This window comes from Elephas maximus, chromosome 13 (assembly GCF_024166365.1).
Source record: "Elephas maximus indicus isolate mEleMax1 chromosome 13, mEleMax1 primary haplotype, whole genome shotgun sequence".
Taxonomy (NCBI): domain Eukaryota; kingdom Metazoa; phylum Chordata; class Mammalia; order Proboscidea; family Elephantidae; genus Elephas; species Elephas maximus.
The window spans coordinates 38,568,591-38,589,489 of record NC_064831.1 but is presented as its reverse complement, the minus strand read 5'-3'; the positions used below and the strand labels follow the sequence as shown (position 1 = coordinate 38,589,489).

The 20,899-nt window shown below is 40.0% G+C and overlaps 1 protein-coding gene across 3 annotated transcripts in view; it reads right to left on the bottom strand.

The window, feature by feature from the left end:
- SLC10A7 (solute carrier family 10 member 7) overlaps positions 1 to 20,899 on the bottom strand; it is a 355,475-nt gene that overhangs the window by 53,936 nt on the left and 280,640 nt on the right. For 2 of the 3 annotated variants that reach the window (XM_049905447.1, XM_049905445.1), the window contains exon 11: positions 8,756 to 8,901. In XM_049905447.1, the coding sequence (XP_049761404.1) occupies positions 8,756 to 8,901 (146 nt within the window). Of the gene's footprint in view, positions 1 to 1,171; positions 6,286 to 8,755; positions 8,902 to 20,899 lie in introns of those variants that run through there. The other variant, XM_049905446.1, reaches the window with a different exon arrangement.

The following is a 20,899-nucleotide window of genomic DNA, read 5'->3' as shown; positions in this document are numbered from 1 at the left end:
TTTGGGCATATGATGGATGAGAAAATTCTTGCTGAATTAAATGTTTCTTTTTCTTAATTACCTGCTGGCACAATGGTTGGGCAGTTCAAACCTATCAGCTGCTCCTTGGAAACCTATGAGGTAGTTCTACTTTGTCTGATAGGGTTGCTATGAGTCGGCATCAACTCAACGGCAAAGGGTTTGTTTTGTTTTTGTTGGAAACAAGCTTCAGGTGATGACCATGCTGCTGATCTATGGACCACACTTAGTAGTTGGGCTATAGGCAGTCAACAGGTTCAGCTGGGGCACACATTGTGCATTGATTTTGGTAGAGCACACAACAGTACTTTATAGGGAGAAGGCACGAGGTTCTGGTTTTTACTTTACCATGGAGCCAGTCTGCCTAGATGTGTAATGTCTCTGTGCCTCAATTACTTCATCTATAAAATGGGGACAATAATACGAGTAGCAGGTGCTCTAGAACCAATTCAAACTCATGGCAATCCCATGTCTGTCAGAGTAGAGCTGTGATCCATAGGATTTTGAAAGGCTGCTTTTTTGGAAGTAGATCACCTGGACGTTCTTCTGAATTGCCTGTGGGTAGAAGTGCACCTCCAGCTTCTTGGTTAGCAGCCAAGCACGCTAACCATTTGCACCACCCAGGGAGTCTGGGGATAATAATACAACCTACCTTATAGGGTTATCATAAAGGTTAAATGCTTTAAATGCATGTAAGAAAGGTAGAAAAATGCTTGGTACATAATATGCACTCAGTAAATGTTAGCTTATAAAATTGAGTAAGGCATTTGCTCCAATACTATAGTCTCCTGGCATAATAACTTTAATATATCTTTATTTTTTAGAGTTGGCGAGTCTTATTCTATTTAGAATGATACTTCTTGACCCAGCAATTTTACTTCTAAGAATAAAGGCATTTATTTTAGAAGCTGCCTATTTGAGGGTGGAATATTGTCTGTGGCAGTAAAACCCTAGAAAAGAATTGACATGTGCAGCAATTAGAAACTGGTTAAAAACAATACAGAATATCCAATACTATCTGAAATACTATTCAGATAGTAAAAATATCACATATATTTACATGGACAGATGATGATACACGAAAAGAAAAAAGAGCAAGGTCAGAATAGTTTAAAATATTAAAAAATAAATTTATTGAAAACATATCTGAACATTCATAGAAAAACTAAAAAAATCTCAAAGTATATACACAGTAACATGTTTTCTGGAGCTATTTCTGGGAGTGAAGCTGGGTGACCGACTACCTTTCAATTTTTTTTAATATCTTTTTTTCTCCTGTCACTATGATTCAGTTACTTTTTAAAATTAATAAAAGCTCCAAGCACAACTATTTCTGGTAGCCTGAAGAGGAGTAGCAGCATCGCCAGGTAAGAAAAGCCCTGAGATGCAATCTAAAGCAGTGTTTCTCCGAGTGAAGTCCTTGGATCTCTGAGGATTCTTGGCGTATCTCTTTGGGGCTGCTTGAATTCTATTTGATTCTCTAAAAGTTCTAAGTCTGTGAAGATCTGGAGATGCCTACTTGGGATCACCTGGAGAGCCATCTCTGACTCTACACAGCCCTGCGGTCTCAGTGCCCTAGTCTGCACTTGTGTGTACAACCACACTGGCACTGACTGATCATTAGAAAAACAGCATTTAATGTTAATACAGATTGTCTCATAACTGGGTCTATGGATGAGTTCTCCAGGCCCTATGAAATTTTCCCCCCTTTATATGGAAACCCTGGTGGCATAGTGGTTAAGTGCTATGGCTGCTAACTGAAAGGTCAGCAGCTCAGATCCATGCTCTGTGGAAACTCTATGGGGCAGTTCTGCTCTGTCCTATAACGTGTCTATCAGTCAGAATCAACTCGATGGCAAGTTTTTTTTTTTTTTTAATATGGTTAGTATTTTACTCACATTTGAGAAAAACTATCCTATAGTGCAAATTAGTTGGTTTATTAAAGAGATTAAACTCTTACAAGACCTGTCATATATTGTTTATATGCAAATCAGCGATAATACACCTACTCCTTACTTATCGATTACCTCCTCATCCTACATTTCACGTTTTTGACAACAGTAAAAAATCTACTATACGACTATTTTGAGCAATAGCGACGTACGTCTGGCAGTAATGAAGACAGAGGTGCGAGACGAGTAACACTGGCTGTGATGGTCAGTTATTTGTGTCAACTTGGCTGGGCCATGATTCTCAGTTTGGCAATTATGTAATGATGTAATTTGGCAGTTATGTAATGATGTAGTCATCCTCCATTTTGTGATCTGATATACTCGTGCTCCAATTTCACATAATGCCGATTTTCACATAACAACCTGGTCTTTGGAACCTAACCACATAGATTAAGTGAGGAGTGGGTATAATAAGTTTTTTCTAGTCTTTATAGTAAGTAGGTCAGAATTTCTTTTAAAAAATTATTTTTCGTGTATATAACATAATCACTAATCAAGATCAATCTGATTTAATCCTAATTATTGAGGGTTTGTTGCTCTGTCAAATCCATACAAGATGAAAGTTGTTTGCATGTCACATCTGCAGTCTCACTTTGGAGAATTAATATTCACACAGCGAGAGAAGGCTGGATTGCGAGGAGTGGCACGATGCAGTACTTCACAGTTTTTTGGGGGAGGGGATTGGAATAGCAGTAAAAAAAAGTTTCCCTTGTAAATTAATAATGAGATATATCCAGGGAAGAGCTCTCTCATAATTTTTAAGGTTCGTATCTTGCCTATTAAGATCAGAAATTGAAAAGTCCATACACATTTTTTTATCTGCTCCTCTGAGCCAGGCACAGTATCTAGAAAAACAGAAGTGAGGTCCACATCTAAGGAGGAGCCAGAAACATAAGCTAATGATCAGACTATATAACAGTTTCAGAAGACTTGAGGAGCAAGTTCTAAGGGTGTGCCGAAGAAAGCTGCCCTAGCACTGGCTGAGAAAGCCAGGAATGCCTCGTGGAGGAGCAGACATTTCAATCAACCTTCCAGGAGAAGAGGGTTTCTAAACTTAAGAGCCAGCAGAGGCAAGAGCACAAAGGTGTGAAATTCTATGCACAGCAACTTGCTCATCAAAGAAACAATGGGTTTGGAAAAAGTGTTCTAAGGTTTCATCTTCCTTATCCCTCAAGAATATGACAAGGTAGCTAAAATTCAGATCTCCTAAATTTTGCTCCTTCTGTTGAGTATATTTCTCTTTCAGAGCTCAACCCTGATGCAGAGAAAACACATCCCTAGTAAAGAAGCAAGCGCCACCTCCAGGTTTTAACACTGTGGCCTGGTGGAGGAACTAATATGGATACCTGGGGAGACCGTGACGTTTGTATCTATTTAACCACCAACGTTATAATAGCACTGGAGTGAATCTAGAGACATCTATAGACATTTGGAAGGTATTTTGAATGCATCTGAAATCAGGTTAAAAATAAGCCACAGTTTTTCTTATGATTTCGGAAACATCTTTGTTTAATCATAGAATTATTTTATCTTTCATTCATCATAAATAATCTGCCCATTACTTCATCAATCCTTCTGAAAAAATTTGGTATTTAGCATAAACAAACACTGAACATTACCCAGAGGTGGGTTAGTTTTAAACAGAATAGGGAAGAATTAAAAAACAAACAAACAAAAAACCCTACAAAAGTTAAAATTTAGAACACATGAAATGATCAAAATTATGCCCATTAAAAAAACCTAATTTCATAACAACCATATTTAAAAAAAAATCCAGGTGGAAAAATGGTAAACTTAAATATAGTCTAATGTATTTTTCTCAAAAATACATTGAGACAAAACAAATGCATAAAACAGCTTGACAGTGCATAAACATAATTCAATATATGAATAGTTAAGTCCCAATAAGAATGAATTAAAAATAAATTTATATTTTAGTTTTTACTCTTTATGGAAAAATATGCTACAGAATTTATGTTTGAAATAAAAAAAGGAAATAGACATAAACCTATCACTAAAGCCATCAAAATTCACCATGCAGAGAAAACACCGAGTGACCAGTTCTAAGGGAGTGCCAAAGAAAGCAATCCCAGCATTGCTTGGGAAAGCCAGGAGTGTCTCATGGAGGAGGTGACATTCAGTCAGTCTTCCAGGGGAGGAGATTTCTAAGCTGAGGAGCCAGCAGAGGCAAGAGCACAAAGGTGTGAAAAAAGAAATGGACATAAGATTATTTGAAAACAAAAACACACTTTTTAAAGCAAAGGATAAAATGTATCATAGCTTTTCAGTTGAATTTTATCCCATAATCACACCTACTACAGGTGTTATACAATAGAGGTAGATCAGTTGGGCAAAAACAAAAATCAGTGTTCCAACGCTAGGCAGAAAGGATTTTATGATAGCCCAGACAGACAGACAGACAGACAGACAGATAGACAGACAGACAGACACAGATAGTCATTTCCACCTGGAAATTCAAAGAAGCTTGTAGAAAAAAAGCATGAAAAGCTTTCGATGTGCCAAATGTAAGCGCCAAAGTATCAAGCAAAATTACTGTGGATTAGACACAAGTGAAATTCTTGACAACAGTGTATCCACAGCCTGTTTATCGCAGATTTTCGCAGGGTCTGGCACCAGCCTTAAAACTTACACTGACGATAACTCCTGTGAAATTTATGAGGTTCCATGATTTTTATGATATTTAAATGAGTCAGAAGTAATAAAAGATGAGACCTGGTAGTAACAATAATGTAAATTCATACTATCATTTCTAAGGAATGATTTTTTTTTTCATTGTTGTTGTTGGCACACCACCACCAACAATAACAACCAGCTGCTGAGGATATAACACAGCCTCAGTAAGACCCAAAATGCAATGTCATCTGCCAAACGAAGAAAGGGCGTGTAGACAGGACGTGACAGAATGGTGTGCAGGAAACAAAGAGAAGGCGTTCCCTAAATTCTGTATATTGCTTCATGCTTCTCTATTCGGGTGCAGTTAAAGCTCTTCCTGCCATTGTAGAAGCAAACGCTGCACGCTCCTTTGAAGGCTGATGCCCACTTGGGAGCTAATTTTACTTCATTTGGTTAATGAATAATTTTGCATTTTCTGTGCCCGTTTTTCTTTCCATCTGGCTAGACAGAAGGTGTGTATGTAACATTTGTTGGCATCCATGACCTTTATGTTTTCATTTATTCAGAAGAGCAAGATGATTTAATTAAGAAAAAAAAATGTTGCAAACAGTTATCAAATCTAACAAGGAAATTCTCATTAAAAAACTGTCTTGAATGCCTTACGTGTATGCTTAATTCCAGGACATAACAGGCTACTTATGGCTAAAAGGGGCAATTTGGAAACTGCTCAGCACACCTTTGTAACGGGAAAGAAAAAATTGGTCTCAGTTGTGGAATGTGACTATAATCTACCTTTAATTGTTGCTTCTCTCAAACTGTAGCGTTTCTGGGTCTTGCATTTGACTGTTATGAGCTTGCAAACTGTGTGCTGGCAAACAAGGAAGAAAAAAAATTATGGAAGAAAGAAAAAAAAAGCATGTTGAAATATAATTTTAAAAACTCCAAAAGCCAAATCCTGCACTTTACCTCAGAACTTGGCTTCCTTCACTCGTAAGTCAAACATCAGACCCTTTTTTTGAAGCAGCTTATAATAAATTTAAGACGTATAACACCACAGTCTCTTATAATGGAACTGAGGAATTTCCATGTGGAAAGGAATGTCTAAAAAAATGATGTCAAGAAATGCAGATAACTTGTGCTTTTCAGCATCTATTCAATCTCTGACCCTTGCTGAGCTGATAAGAAATAGGCACGTCACAGTTGTAGAAAAGAAAGAGTCACACAGTAAATCAAAGTATTCATGAATAAGACTTTGGAAATTTTCACTGTCATCAGAAGGGCATTTTCCTGACGGTGTGACCTCGTTTCAAACAGCACAGTAACGATTACAGAGTTGTACTGCAAACAAACGGGGTGCAGAGGAGATATGTTTGCTTTTTTGTTACTTCCTATGACTGTTCACTACATTAGGGGGAAAAAAAATAATAAAACAACTCCAAAAGATTGTACTACCCCTGGCAGCAACCCAAAGTAGGTTTTGGAAACAACGCTTATCAAATACATTTTAAGGCACTTAAACAGATATATCATATTTTTGTGTAAAAAAATAAAATATGCATCAAAGCAACATTCACAAGTACAAGTCTTCGGGATTGCTCGTATGTACAAGGCTGTACACATCTACACTGCTGCCCAAAGAGCGCCTCCTTCATTATACCGTTGGCCTCGTCAGCTTCACTCCCTACAGGAAAGGAAAACACGCTGTTCAGAGTTGGACGGTATCCACCAGCAAGCTGACAGCATCAATTAACGCCAGATAACTTATGCTACTAGGTGGAAGAGGAAGCCCACACAACGTTATGTAACTGGTAATCCAAAACTCTGGGAACAGATTCACCTGCCCGTGTCACTGGCCAGCAGACTCTTGTCACCCTACCCACTTCTAGCTGGGCACTAGATGGTGGCGTTGCATCTCAATCAGTATTCTCTCTCTGCAAAGCAGAGGAGATACTCATAAGAGACCCTGAGGGATGACTTCATATTTATTTTAGGGGTCAAAAGGGACAGATAAATATCCGAGGCCTTCTGGCTTATTCTAACTTAGCCAGTGGCACCCTAGTTTGGAGTGGTTTCTGTGTAAAGGGAAAATGAACAGTATTGTCCAATTTGGTCTCCCTTGTGGAAATGCTTCTCTTGCTTTGTAAACTAAATCCCAAAGCTTTTAAACATTTAGAAGAAAAATTCACTCTGATTAATTGCTGTTCACTATGACTGCACATTATTGACAGAGCACTATGATTTTCAAATAATCTTCATTCTTCGTGCTAATTTCTATGTATAAATTCTGACCCACAAAGCACATATGCACTGATAAACATAAGCATAAACGCAAATGGAAGCATTGTGTCTAATTTCCAAAAGGGATACATGGAAAGAGAAAGAAAAAAGGTAATAAACAGACAGTTGCTTCTCTACCAATTCTTAGGAGGAGGACTAGAGCCTATAGAAGGAAAAAGCAGGGAACAGTAAGTGCTAATACTTTGTTAAATGACTAAATAAATGAAGGTGCTGAATGGGCTAAACTCCTCTGGTAAGCTTCTGGTGGTCTAGAACACGCATTCTAAAAGTACTGTTATGTTTTTGTCTGGAGTGTCATCGGGGTGCCGGGCAAAGATTTTGGGGTCCAAAGAGACCAGGGTTCAAGTTGTAACTCTTGTTGTTAGTTACCATTGAGTTTGCTGTGACACATGGAGACCTTGTATATAACAGAACAAAACACTGCCCAGTCCTGCGCCTTTCTCAGAATTGTTGATATGTTTGAGCCCATTGTTGCGGCCATTGTGTCAATCCATCCCATTGAGGGTTTCCTTCGTTTTCTCCAACTCTCTACCAAACATGATGTCGTTTTCTAGCTATTGGTCTTTGCTGGTGACACGCCCAAAGTAAGCAAGATGAAGTCTCACCATCCTTGCTTCTAAGGAGCATTCTGGCTATACATCCTCCAAGACTGATTTGCTCATCCTGACTACCACTGACTAAACTACCCACATAATCTTGGGCAAGTTGCTCAACTCTCTGAACCTACTTCTTAATCTGTAAAATGCGGATAGCAAAGCCTGCTAGGAACAATGTTATAGATAAACAACAATGACAATCTAATTATAGTGGCTAGCTTTTATTAAACATCTGCCACGTAATCCTCTACAACTCTAGGGTGCAGATATCATTATTCTTCGGGCGGCAGAAACTGAGCACAGAGAAATGAAGTAGCATATGTCCAAGGTCACACAGTGAGAAAGTGGCAGGCTGACTCAGGAGTCCATACTCTGAACCAGGTATGCTAAGCATGGGGCATGCTTAGCACGTACAGTGCTCAATAAGTGGTAGTGTGCTATTCAGTTTTTAGGACAGAAAGGACATGACACGGGCACTTGGTCTTTGGCTGTCTGTTCTTCCTGCACTTGCTGGATAACGACTGCCTCATATACAGACAAACATATGTCCTGTAAAGTCTAAGCACTCTCTCAGGGCTACAATGGTATATGTATCATCCAAGCCTCTTGGGATTCACCCACTTTTAATCTGGTTTATAATTTAGGAAACTGGCTCCACAAATATCTGTGATGTACCAGGCCCTGAGCAAAGTCTGATGACATTAACGTGGTGTGGGCTCCTTTGTTACTTAAATTTTATTTTTAATGCCAAACACACAGCTTTGCCTTACAAAGGAGTTGTTATGTGTCTGGAAAATTAAAAACAAGGCAGGAATTGTGTGTTTAGAAATTTAAAAACAAAGTAGGACTTCTAGATAAAGCCGGGTTTTGCTGTATTTAGAAGGGCTTGTGAAATCAGGACATTTATGAAAGACGGAGCTGAGGGGAGATGGTATGCCAGAGTGGAGGGGCACAAAGCCCGAGTTTATTTACTGAACCTCGGCCCAGGCAGATGTCCTTCAACAGGAACGATGTAAGAGATTTTTAAAACTGTGTTTTAAGTACAACTGTACTTTTATAACAATTTCAAACATTTGACCCTCAACCCTCCTGTTCAATTTGAAATGGATCAATGAAGCCATATTATTATATTTACCTAAGAAAATATGTATGTGAGAATGAGGATATGCTACCAAAAGCTAGTGTGTGAACATCTAAGATTCAGGAAGAGCATTTCAATCCAATTAGGATCCAAATAAGATCTTTGGAGAGTCTCACCTTCTGCCGTGACACCATCCAAGACTTGATTGTGGGCACCAGCACACTTCCCAGAAGGATCTGAGCTGGGTGGTAGATGAGCAAGGGCACGGATATTAAAGAGAGGTGCTCATGGCCTGCAAACACAATCTTCAGCATCGGAATTCCTGATGAAGAGAGAAGGCAGAAACACGAAGGCAAATTCAGTCTGTCATCAAATTAAAGACACACTCCATTAAAACTGGAATACTGGAATAAGTCACTAGTGTATTTCCCCCTTCATGTAATCACATAACTGGAAAGGCAAGTCACCAAATCTGTCCATCTTCTAGTCCCATATACAGCTCTAAGCTCTAAGTAAACCAGACTGAAGCTGAAAAGGTGGGCAGGGTTTGAGGGTACTGATAGCTCTCAGTGCAGATTAGCAGCCTGTCTGACCAGGAGAGGAGAGAAGACAGTGTGGGATAAAGTTGCTCAAAGAAGGCTGAAAAATATGTAAGATAGAGGTTAGAAATGGATCTCTTTTTGCATAGTGCTGGTCTTAAAGGAGGCCTGCCTGGCAGCATTTCAAAGCCCCAAAGCTCACTTTGGAGAGTTGAAAGGAGATAATGTATGGTATATATGACTGTAAGTAGAGGGCACTTCAGTCAAATGAGCATAATAAAGGCTTTGCATGTTTTGGCCTAGGATCTCAAAGCACTTTATAATAAGCCTGTGCAAGGCAGGTGAATTGTAAGATCAGTGCTGAACCTTTCCATCCCACCCACAGCGAAGGTCTTGATGGAGCTCAAGTAAATGACTACTACTTCAGGAGCCTAACGTTCTAGTGTTGTGCAAATTGTAAGCAGCTGCCGGTAGCACCCACCTACTGAGCTTCTATAACCAACTGAATTCAGACACTGGCAGTTTAACTATTATTACCAATTGTTTTAATATGGCCACGCTCACCAGAATTGCTGTGTACATATGTTAGCTTTTTCAGTGCAATAGCTTTAAGAGCTTTGCTTTCTTCCTGTTTCTCTGAGAACAGCCTCTGAAAAGGACCCAAGCCCCTAAACAATAACACGCACAATGGTGGCAGAGAAATAACTTTTTATTATAACCCAACACGGAAGGCCTTGTTTTTTCAAATATTTTTACCTCCTACTAAATTTCCAGGCTTTATGCAAAAATGTATTTCCTGAGTGCTTTCTTTTCCACAGCCTCACATATCATTGCCATAAGCTGAAAACACTTAACCCTCCCCAAAGAGAGGCTCTCTCAGAGCTTCAAAACGAGACATTAAGATTTTTGTACAGTTTCTGTCTTTAATACAAAAAATGAAATAAGAGTTTCTTTTTAAAAAATAATATACTTAAAAAAAATCCGCCGACAGCTGAAAAAGCAGCACGTAATACTTCAGCCCTGAAAGATATTGTGGTGAGAAAATATTAAGACCTGAACTCAACTCCTCCTGCTTTCGAGAAAGCTAACTCATGTCTTGGCCCAAAGGGATGATGCCAAGAAACTGGGGGCAGGCGATGGAGTAAAAGTGAGGCTAATGGGAGCAGGTGATAGAAGTATAAAGATATTTTGTTCCTGATCAGAACAGGGATTTCTGACCCTAAATTCGATGACCACGGCTGCTGGGCTAAATCCCCTTAGTTACCCTTTCTTGGCTAAGAGTCTAAGCTCTGTGTCATTCTTCAGCAAGCTTTCCTGGCATGTTGCCTTCTTAAGTGGTTCAGAAGGGAAGCCATAGAGACAGTCACAGCTGCTGCTGCTACAATAAGTAAACAAAAAATCTACTGCAAAACAATAAAAGGTATCTTCATGCAAGCAACACCAGGAATTCACTTTAATGTGGTGAATTAGGTACACAAAGATACCAATAGTAACGATAATAATGGTTAGTGAGTACTGAGTGCTTACTGTGTCTCGGGCACTGTCAAGTGCTTTCCCTGAACTAACTAAGCCTCAGATTGAGCTGGTGAGGTCAGCGAAAAGCACTGTTTTCACCATTTTACCCATGAGGACACTGAAGTACTTTGTGGTCAGGAAATTTTCTGGTGGAGTCTGAACTGCAACCCGGCCACCTGAATTTTCAGTTCTGTGGACCAGGTAGGGTCAGTTTGAGATGTCAAATACAAAGAGAACTTGGGACAAGTAGAGTGAGAGTTAATGTGTCCCTGTTGGAGTGTTCCATGCTACGGTGGCAATCATTCCAAAGTGGGGAGTTTAGTATTTCTGCTCTAGGACATCTCAGCAATTTTCCTATCACTTTATCAAGGTGGCTATGAGTCGGAATTGACTCAACAGCAATAGGTTTTTATCAGGACAACACCTGGAAACTCAAGAGAGAGAGGCTATGAACCTGCTAAGGCCACTGCAACCACTATCCTGTGATTCTGGCACCTGGTTATGAATTTGACAAAATCTGGTCTTCAAGTCAGATCGGTGAAAATCAGCTACTTTTCATTCCATGGAACGCATCGAATAATAAAAAGCATGCAATATTATGCAATGCACTATTCTTTCATCCTCTTCAGTCATTTAATAATTCACTCCATCACTCATTCACTCACTGACTCACTCATTCACTTATTCATTCAATTAGCATACATATAACGGCGTTCCGGAAAGCAGGATGTGACATGGTTTACTTATGGGCCTATCTACCACCATTTACACCTCCTCCCTCTCATAACCTTCCATCAGGGCACCATCGGCTTTCATCGCGCTTCCCACGTTGTTCTGCAAACCGGTCTTGTGGCCTTCAGGCTTGTCCTTCCCAAGCCATTTCCCACTCTGTGACCAGAGTGAACATTCTAAAGTGCAAATGGGATTATGTCAAATCTGTTAGGAGTTTGTCACGCAGGAAAGACTCCTACGTGTGGTATACAAGGACCTCCACGACCCAGCCCCCAACTCCTTCTCTTCCTCCCCTTTATGTTTCACGCTGCCCCACTCTTCTACCTGTGTGCTTCAGCCAGGATGAGCACCTGGTGGTGTCCTCCCTGCCCATCCCTAGGCACCATCCTCTGCCTCACCTCTAGGCCTGTGCACCTCAGCTTCCTCTGCCCAGAATGCCCATCACCGACTGCTTGACCTGCCCAACTCCTCCGTGCCCTTTTGCCCTCGATTCGTAAGTTACCTTCTCTCAGAAGCCATCCTTGATATCCAGGCTGGCCTAAATTTAGATCCTGTCTACTCTGTGCTTACCTGACCCCGGGCACATTCCAGCCTAGCATTCATCACACACGCTATCATTGCCTGCTTTTTGTGTTTTTCCTTTGCTAAGCTGGAAACTTAGGGTCAGGGACTGTTTCTTCATCCTTGAGCATACTGTAGGTGCTCAGAAGGAGTGCACTGAATGAATGGATTTGTGTTTTTCCAGGTTCATCATAAAGTTCGCATGCAGATTACTACTACATTTTTACTCCATTCATTAATTAGGAAAAAAAATAGTAATAAATTTAAAAACCAAATAAACTCGCTAGAATGAGTTTTCTTTCTCAAGTAGAATTTAAATATAGGACTCTTTTTATCTTGCTATCACTTCAGTAATACAAACGAAGCAAATTAATTTTAATGCTCCCAGGTACTGAGTCTGTGTCACCATGGTTGACAGGATCCAACCAGACTTTATGAGATGGCATTTGACTTTATGGAAGTGAACACTAGGCACACATTTACAATTTTACAGGGACTTTAAGCTGTCATGCTGAAAAATGTTTATAAAACATTAATCAAAAAATGCCTCTTTAATACAATGCATTGTCTGAAAGATGTTAGAAGACGCAGCCCATAAATGGATTCTTTTTCTGACTAAAGTAATTTCCACCAAAAGCATTCCCCCATTGCTCTACAAGTACCGCGTGTGGCTAGATAAAGAGCACTTTCTCAGCACATTACTACCTGATCCAAACACTTGGGAAATCACTAATGTACAGCATGCCATATTTCCATGTCACACACGACACATTTGTCTAAAATTATCCAACAGAGTTTGACACAGCAGCATATTCCATAAACAGAGCTTTCAACTGACATCTGCCAAGTAGGGACTTCAAGTAAGAGCTTTCCTCTTCTAACAAGCAAGTAAGAGTTTTCTTTTATCCTATACCCAGGATGGAAAGAATAAAACAAGATGTAGAAGAACAAGTTGTTTTTTTTTTTTTTCTATTTTAAATATGTTTATTTTATGTTCTCTGAATTCGAGTATTCCCTTTGTATCAGGGTGTTCAAGTTTCAACAGTGACTACATTCTCCTGGATGGACAGCTTTTTATTTTTCCTTGAGAAACAGACATTTTTCTTTCTAGATTCAATGTGGATTTTATTTAATCCCCCACCGAAGGCTGCTCTATTGTTCATGATTTAAAAAGTTGATCTACTTTACCTCCTGGTTCAGAGTTAACTTACTTGTATGTGCAGAGAGTTCCCACCATTCAATCATTCATTTGGTCAGGCAGTCATTCATTTGGCCATTCAAAAAACACCTTTTAGGCTTCTGCTATATGTGAGTTACTGTATATAAGGAGAACAACACAGACAAGCTCCCTGCCCTCTCCGGCGCCTACATTCTAGTAGCTCATGTCCTGTCCACATCAGCTTTTTACCTCTGAGGGATCAATGCCACATAGCACTGGGGAACCCCTTCTGTCACGGGCTTACCCAGTTTCTACAGCTCAAGTCTTGAGGATCATATTTAACTAATCCCATTTGTCTTTCTACCACTAGATCAAGTCACCTAATTCTGTAGATTCTTTCCTTTGTCTACCACTTCCCTTTCCCCTCAGTTTCCACTGCCACCTTCCTAATTCAGCTCTTTGTAAAATCAAGCCAAGATTATTCTTACAGCCTTCTGACATATCCTCATCTCCAAACTCTTCCCCTCATCAATCCTACAAACCAGGCAGATTAATCTTCCTAAAGCCCCCAATAATTAAAGCCCTGCTCAAGAACTACAATGACTTTCCAGTGCCCATTCATCACATCCTCTATGTACTCAAATGTGGTAAAAAAAAAAAAAAAAAAAAAAGGCGACCACCATTTTGTAAGTATTTACCAAATGCTACGTGCTTTGCATGCATTGTCTCTATGAAAACAGATGGTAGTTTTCCCATTGAAAGATGAGAAAACTGAGGTTTAGAGAAGTTAATTTGCCTAACATCATACATCTGGTAGGTGGTGGAAGCAGAATTAGACCCCAGTCTATTTACTTTCAATTACTATGCCATGTAGACTCCATTAAACCAAACTTTCAGTTGCCATTGCCGTTGCTGGCTCAGGCCTACCACTTTCTTGATTTTGTAAGAGCTGAGTCCCCAGCTGGGCCTTGTCCCTCCTTCTCTCCATGTTCCTAAATCCTATGGGTTCATCCACGATCAGTTTTATATTTCCCTTTTTTTTTTTATGAAAGGGGCTCCCTATTGATTCCTTCCTCTCCTGAAGAATGAGGCCAGCTTTTCTAGCTGCATCACACAATTTAGCATGTGATCATGTCATCTGCACGTTCTTTTCTTTTGTGTATCTTTTTGTTCTTCCCTAAACATAGGCAAAGTGTTTTATTTTTCTTTTAGTCTCTTGCAATGTTTAAGCACAGGGCTGGTACTCAAGACATAAATGATTATTTAAGAATAGGTGCTAAAGTAATTTTTCTATGTTGAAAAAGACAAGATTTAGAACAAATACAAGCTGCTTCACCAGATTTTAAAGAGAGTGCATTCATATACCCTTCTTGGTGAGATTACACTTCATAGGACAGAAATATGTTTGATATGGCAGGGAGGAAAGAAACTGGTCTGACCACGAAACACAAAAATTGAAATGAGTATTGAAGTGTGAAGAGGGTATACTGAAAAATACCCTTTGTGTCTTTTGAAGTCTAATATTACACTTAACTTTCCCACTTAGCGAAGAGGTAGTATACTGCTATCACCTGGATCGTTTTCTGTCTTTCAAAGATTCATTCGCCTCAATTCACACAACTTGTTTTCCACTGAAATGCTTTCTCAGACTTTTCACTGAGTTCTGGACAGTGCTGCTGGCAAATCTGGAATTCAGCTGCTTCACTCTTGAGTTGTCATGGTGATTTCCCACTGTTGTTTCATTTGTTCTTAGATAGAAACATCCATAAGTTTACTATCCAAATGCCCTACACATTGTTATCTGAATTCTATCTCTTCCTCCTTAGTGATTCTCATAAAAGCCCTTGTTTGCTTTTAAAATTCACTGAGATAGATGGTTCTCCCCACACCACTGAATGCCAATTTCTGCCTTCCCCACTACACAAACACACACACACACACACACACACAGAGGCAGTCTGGTATCTTTAGAGACAAATAGTCACAGAAAGTCAAACTCAGTGGCACTGATTTATCTCAATGACTAAGCAAATGGGAAATTATATGCAGTTTCTAGAGTGTGAAATGATGCCATGATAAGGTGCAACAACAATTCTGGAATTCTGGTTGGAATTTGGCTCAGTAAGGACTATTCTAAAGCAAAGCTAATATTTCAGTAATAAAGACTGTCATTTCATGCATGGATTTATAATTTATTATATCCAGCAACCTACAGTACAGTAGTTAAGAGCCCTGGCGTAGGAGTCAGACAGCCCTGGATTTGAATCCCATGTCTACCCCTTATCAGCTGTGTAACCTTGGTTGGGCAAATTATTTAATCTCAGTTTTCACATCTGTGAAATGTATCTACTTCACAGATTTTTTTTTTTTTAAATAAAGAGAACGTGAAATAAAGCAGTGTCTGGTATGCAGTAAGTATTTATCCATTATGGGCCACGCACTCCTCGAGATGCAGTGACTAAATCGACAAAATCCCCTGCCCTCATGGAGCTTACATTCTTACTTCATAAGGACAGAAGAGAGAGAGTGCCATGCTAAAGCTAGGCGAAGAGCAAATTCCACCCCATAACTAAATCACAGCACAAGGCAGTGAGACAATGCAGCACTGCTATTTAAAGTTGTTAGGTAAAATGGGCTCAACTGTTTATTCCAATTATTGTCTCTCAGAGGGTGTATAAAGGGCACCTACTTCCAGGCTGATAGGCATGGCTTAGCTGACTGTCTGAGAATTGCTATCAGTCTAGAACTGCTCTGTACAGGTAGTTTTTAAGACCAGGATGGGTTTACTCAGTGCAGCACCCAGGAGTCCATCTGGTCATAATCCTGGCTATTCTAGAATCTGCCCTCAGACCATTCTGGGACCTTCCAAAGACTGGCCAGCCAACTTTCTGCAGCTTTCCCCAGGGAGGGAGGCAGAATTTCCCAGATCATGTGACTGGCTCTCATTGACCCCTATCTAAATGACTGGTCTTTTGTTCAAATTTCAGGGGGCATTTTAATATGCAGATTGCCCTGCCTCATACTTTCTGATGATTGACGTTTGTATGTGTGTTTTGTTCTTTTTGTGTCATTCTGTCTTTAAGTGACCATTCCTGCCACATGTATCTTTGGTATGTCTCCACCACAGCACCAGAAATCTATTGTTGCTTTATGAGATGTGGAAGATAAAACATTTTTATCCTCATTATACACTGATTTATATGTAAATCAATACTTACAACTATGATGAACAAATGAGTCTTAGAAAATATACAACCAAAATGCTCCTTAGAAGTGAGGATGGAGAGACTTTGGCTGACTTACTTTGGAAATGTCATCAGGAAAGACCAATTGCTAGAAAAGGACATCATGTTTGGTAAAGTAGAGGATCAGTGAAAATGAGGGAAATCCTTAATGAGACAGGACTGATCCAATAGCCACAGAAATAGACCCAAATATACCAACAATCATGAAGATGGCATGGGACAGGGTGACATTTTGTTCTGTCATATATATGGTGGCCATGAATTGGAGCCAACTCAATGGCAACTAACAACAACAATGTAAATGCACCTAAGCCGTGAATGGATACCACAACTACACTTCATTTTGAGTATAATTTTTGTCTTCCTGGAATTAGCTGCTTCATTTTTTTCTTTGTTTGATTTGAAATGCAACTATAATTATTTCCAAACTCTCCAAGGAATTATACAACCCCACTGAATGCTGTTTTCCATAGGGTTCTCCATAGTACCCAAAATGAGGTGCAAATAAATAATACATGTGAATAAGAGCTATCTATTAGTTAGTTTTCTCAGTGTCCCAGTGTTAAGTAGATGAGTCCATGTGTACTTAGGGCATTTCCAAATTGCTGAATACAACAGCCAAGAGCAGCAGCTCTGGGATGTCCAACAAAGCCAACTTGCCAGACCTCTGGTATAAAAACAGATGACCTTGGACCAGTTTAATAGATAGGTAAAAGTGGGATTTTAATTTCTAGCCTCTGAATCTTGAAGAATGTCATACGGTTACCCTCTGTAGGAAGCCTATGAGTGGGAAAGGGACACTTCAAAATAGACATAGGAGCTGTCAGCCAAACGCGTTCATAGTATTGCTGCTCTCACACCCTTTCAGCTGACCACTAAGGGAGTGATTTCCCATGGAGCCTTCAAGAACAACTGTAAAGCTTGGATGTCTTTTCTGGCATCTTCAGCAACTATTTAGTTATGCTAAATATTTATGTAAAATGGTCTTGAGAGGCTGATCCTTGCTACACATTTTAAAATCAGAATTAAAAATATACCTATTTCCAGAAAGGAGAATTAGGCCTGGAAGAACAGGAAAACAAACAAATACAGATGCCTAAGGCTGTTAATAAGAGAAAAGAGCAATCTGTTCAGTAATTGAGATCTTTAGGAAGAAAGAGAGTGGTATTCACGTTTTAGCTGCCCAGCTGTCACACATTCCGCAGGCTTCCCGGGACTTCCGCTCAGGAGCTGTATCTGGAGCTCCCTGATATTTTTGGTCTTCATTTGTATGTTGGTAAGGCGGAACACGGATTGTAGCAAATACCCCGTGTTTATTATGTGCCAAGCACTATTCTGACAGCCTCCAAGTGGCCATCCATTCCTCACATCAACAATGTGAACAAAGTCACCATTATTGTTTCTATTTTGCAGATGAGGAAACTGAGACAGTGGATAATGAAAAAATTGCCCAAGGCCACACACAGCTAGTGACAGGATGTAGATGGGATGTGAATGTAAACAGACTGGCTCCAGAGTCTGTGCCTGAAATGATAGTCCGTGAAAGTAGTTAGGAACCTAGAAAAGAGATGCCTGGTAATATTAATATAGAATATTAACAAGGGACTGAAAAACATAAGGAAAATAATGCATAAAACAAGAAAGAACTGAAGGACCTTTCCACAAAGGTGCCTATGGCCTGGCCAGGCTTCTACTTGCTTTGAATAAAGGGTTGGTGGATGACCATCTTCTGCCCACTAGGAAAATTAAAGGTTGTGTTTTAGCCTTTGGTTACCTGGGCTATCACTTTGCTGTAATCCTGTCACTTTGCTGAAAGTTCTGTGTAAATAAAGACGCAAGAAAAGACCAAAATGAGCAGCTGGTGTTACTTCTGTTTTGAAACTGGTATGCTCTGATTGGAAAAGATGTTTAATGAATGGCCTGAGCCGACTCACCAGATGCCGACAATGAAACGTTTAACTCTGCCAATTGAAGGTTTCTGCCTGAGAAGATGAGATACCCTCTCACCTGTGTGAACGATGCAGAAATAATCAGCACACAGGGAATTCAAGGATGGATTAAAGAACTGAGCCATGGAGGCTTCACTGAGATACGGGCTGTGTCTTCTGGGCAGGGTCATCACGTTTATGGAGACAAGGTAGGCAGGAAATGGAGTGAAATTACTTTTTCCCCTTTCCAGACTGTGAATGAAGAGTCATTAGTCTTCTAAAAAGAAAATCTTGCAAATGTTCACATTTAGAGGATGTGAAAACAAAACAGAACGAGCGTTTCACATTACAAAAAACTGCAGTAGGTCATTACAATATATTTAACGTGGTCACCAACACAGAACTGGCCTCGGAAAGCCTTGTCTCATTCTGCAGAATTTCTTAGACGTGTTTTCACATAAACGAAGGAAAACACTTGAACATTTTAAGTGTGAGGCAAAGAGAAGCTGTGGGTACGTATGGTGTAAACTTTCATTGATTTTGCAACTCCCAACTCCCATTATCCTAAACTTAGTTTTCTCTAAAATTTTGTATTGACAATGTTCTTGTCAGTGGTCAGTGCAACTTTTGGAAGGCTTCCAAATGTTAGTTAAGTGATAATTGTGACCCAAATGTACATCAACCATTTTTAATAAACTTTTTTTTTTTTTGTCAACATGACCACCAGTTATCCTCTGGCAGTAAATTTCTCCTGGATGATTAAGTGTTCATGGTAAATATAAACCTCAGAAGACGTGACACAAAAGAACACAATAGTTTTGATTTGGGGATTGGAAATCAGAGTTTATTTATTCTTAAATCCTCTTAAGAAGGCTGATACAGGTTTCTGCAGTTTATCTTGGCTAAATGATAATCCTGCTAACCTGTCCCTGCCCTTTATCTACTCTCAATGATATAAAAATTGGGATATTAAGATGTCATCTGGAAGACTTCTAGGCAGAGGAAGAACTGGAGAAAATCCTGGAAGCCATTTCCGGAAATACTGACGCTTTTTTAATCTCCTCAAGTTTCTTTAAACTGAAGAGCTAACATATCTAATCACGATGCAGGTAATTCTGGTTTTCACAAATCAGTACATACAAACAATCTTATTAACAGGTGAGCTGGTATAATCCTACCTTACATTCTGTTTGGAACACAGTAGAGCATAAATGCACACAAACACAGCTAAGTAGTCTAATGCAGTGGTTCTCAGCCACAGCTGCACATTGGATCATGTAGGTGGCTTTTAAAAAATAAGATGCCTGGATCTACCCTGAGCGATACTGAGTTGGTGAGTGTGGGGAGGGGTCCTGGCATCCTGGGTATTCTAATGTGAGCTGGTGAGAAGTCTCGTCTGGTAGAAAGGAGGAGCCTGGACTCTGGAGGTGGATAGATTAGACATTGTGTTCCGGCTTTGCCATGTTCTTACTACGTAAACTGGGTTGAAGTTATTTGACCTCTCTGCACCTTGGTTTTCTAGTTTAGACAGAGGGATTAATAATAGGTACTGTGTAGGGTTGCTGCAAAGTTTAGATGAGATAATAGTCCAAGTTAAGTGCCTAATACAGTCCTAGCACATGGTAGGCACCAAATTAAGTGTCAGCTTCTTCCCCTTTTAATGTTTCAAAGTGTCCTCACATCTGCTTCCTGATTTAATGTTCACCCCAACATTGTGAGACAGCAGAAAAATACAAGCTTGCACGTTTAGATGTCTAAGTGGCTGATTTAGATTTTCATATCATTTTACTATCAAAATAATTTCAAATCCCCTATGAAAGGCACTCTGGAGTGCCTCAGGGCTCAGCCCTCGCTCCTTTTTCCTCTGTTTATTCACTCCCTTAGTGATCTCATCCAGTCTGTAGCGTTAAATAGCATCTGTACACGGAAAACTCTAGACTGGACCAGAATTCCAGATTCCTATAGCCCCAGGGGCCCAGTGGTTAAAGCTCCCGGCTGCTAACTGAAAGGTCAGTGGTTTGAACCCACCAGCTGCTCCATGGGAGAAAGATGTGGCAGTCTGCTTCTGTAAAGATTTACAGCCTTAGAAATCCTATGGGGCAGTTCTACTCTGTCCTGTGGGGTCGCTATGAGTTGGGATCAACTTGATGGCAGTGGGTTTGGTTTTGGTATAGTCCACTTCCCACTAGATGCTGAAAGACATCTCAAACTTAACACATTTAAAACTGAACGCTTGATCTGCTCCACTCTTGACCCCTCCCCCACTAAAATCTGCTCCTGGGCAGTCTGTCCCAATCCAGCAGACGGTAACTTCATTCTTCCAGTGCTTTGAGTCGAAAACCTTGGAAGCATCTTTGATCCCCAACAATCTCTTATATACACATGCAATTCATCAGCAAACCCTATTACTTCTGCTTTCAAAATATATCCAGAATCCATGCTTCTCACCACTTCACTGCTACCACCCTGGCCCAAACCACCATCAACTCTTGCCTGAATTAAAGCAGTAGCTTCTTTACTGGTCTTCTTTTTCTCACTGCCCAGTTCCCCCCAGGTCTATTTTTAACATAGCAGCCATAGGGAGCTTTTCAAAAAGCAGAAGTTATATTGTGTCTCCCATCCACTCAAACCCCCCAATGGC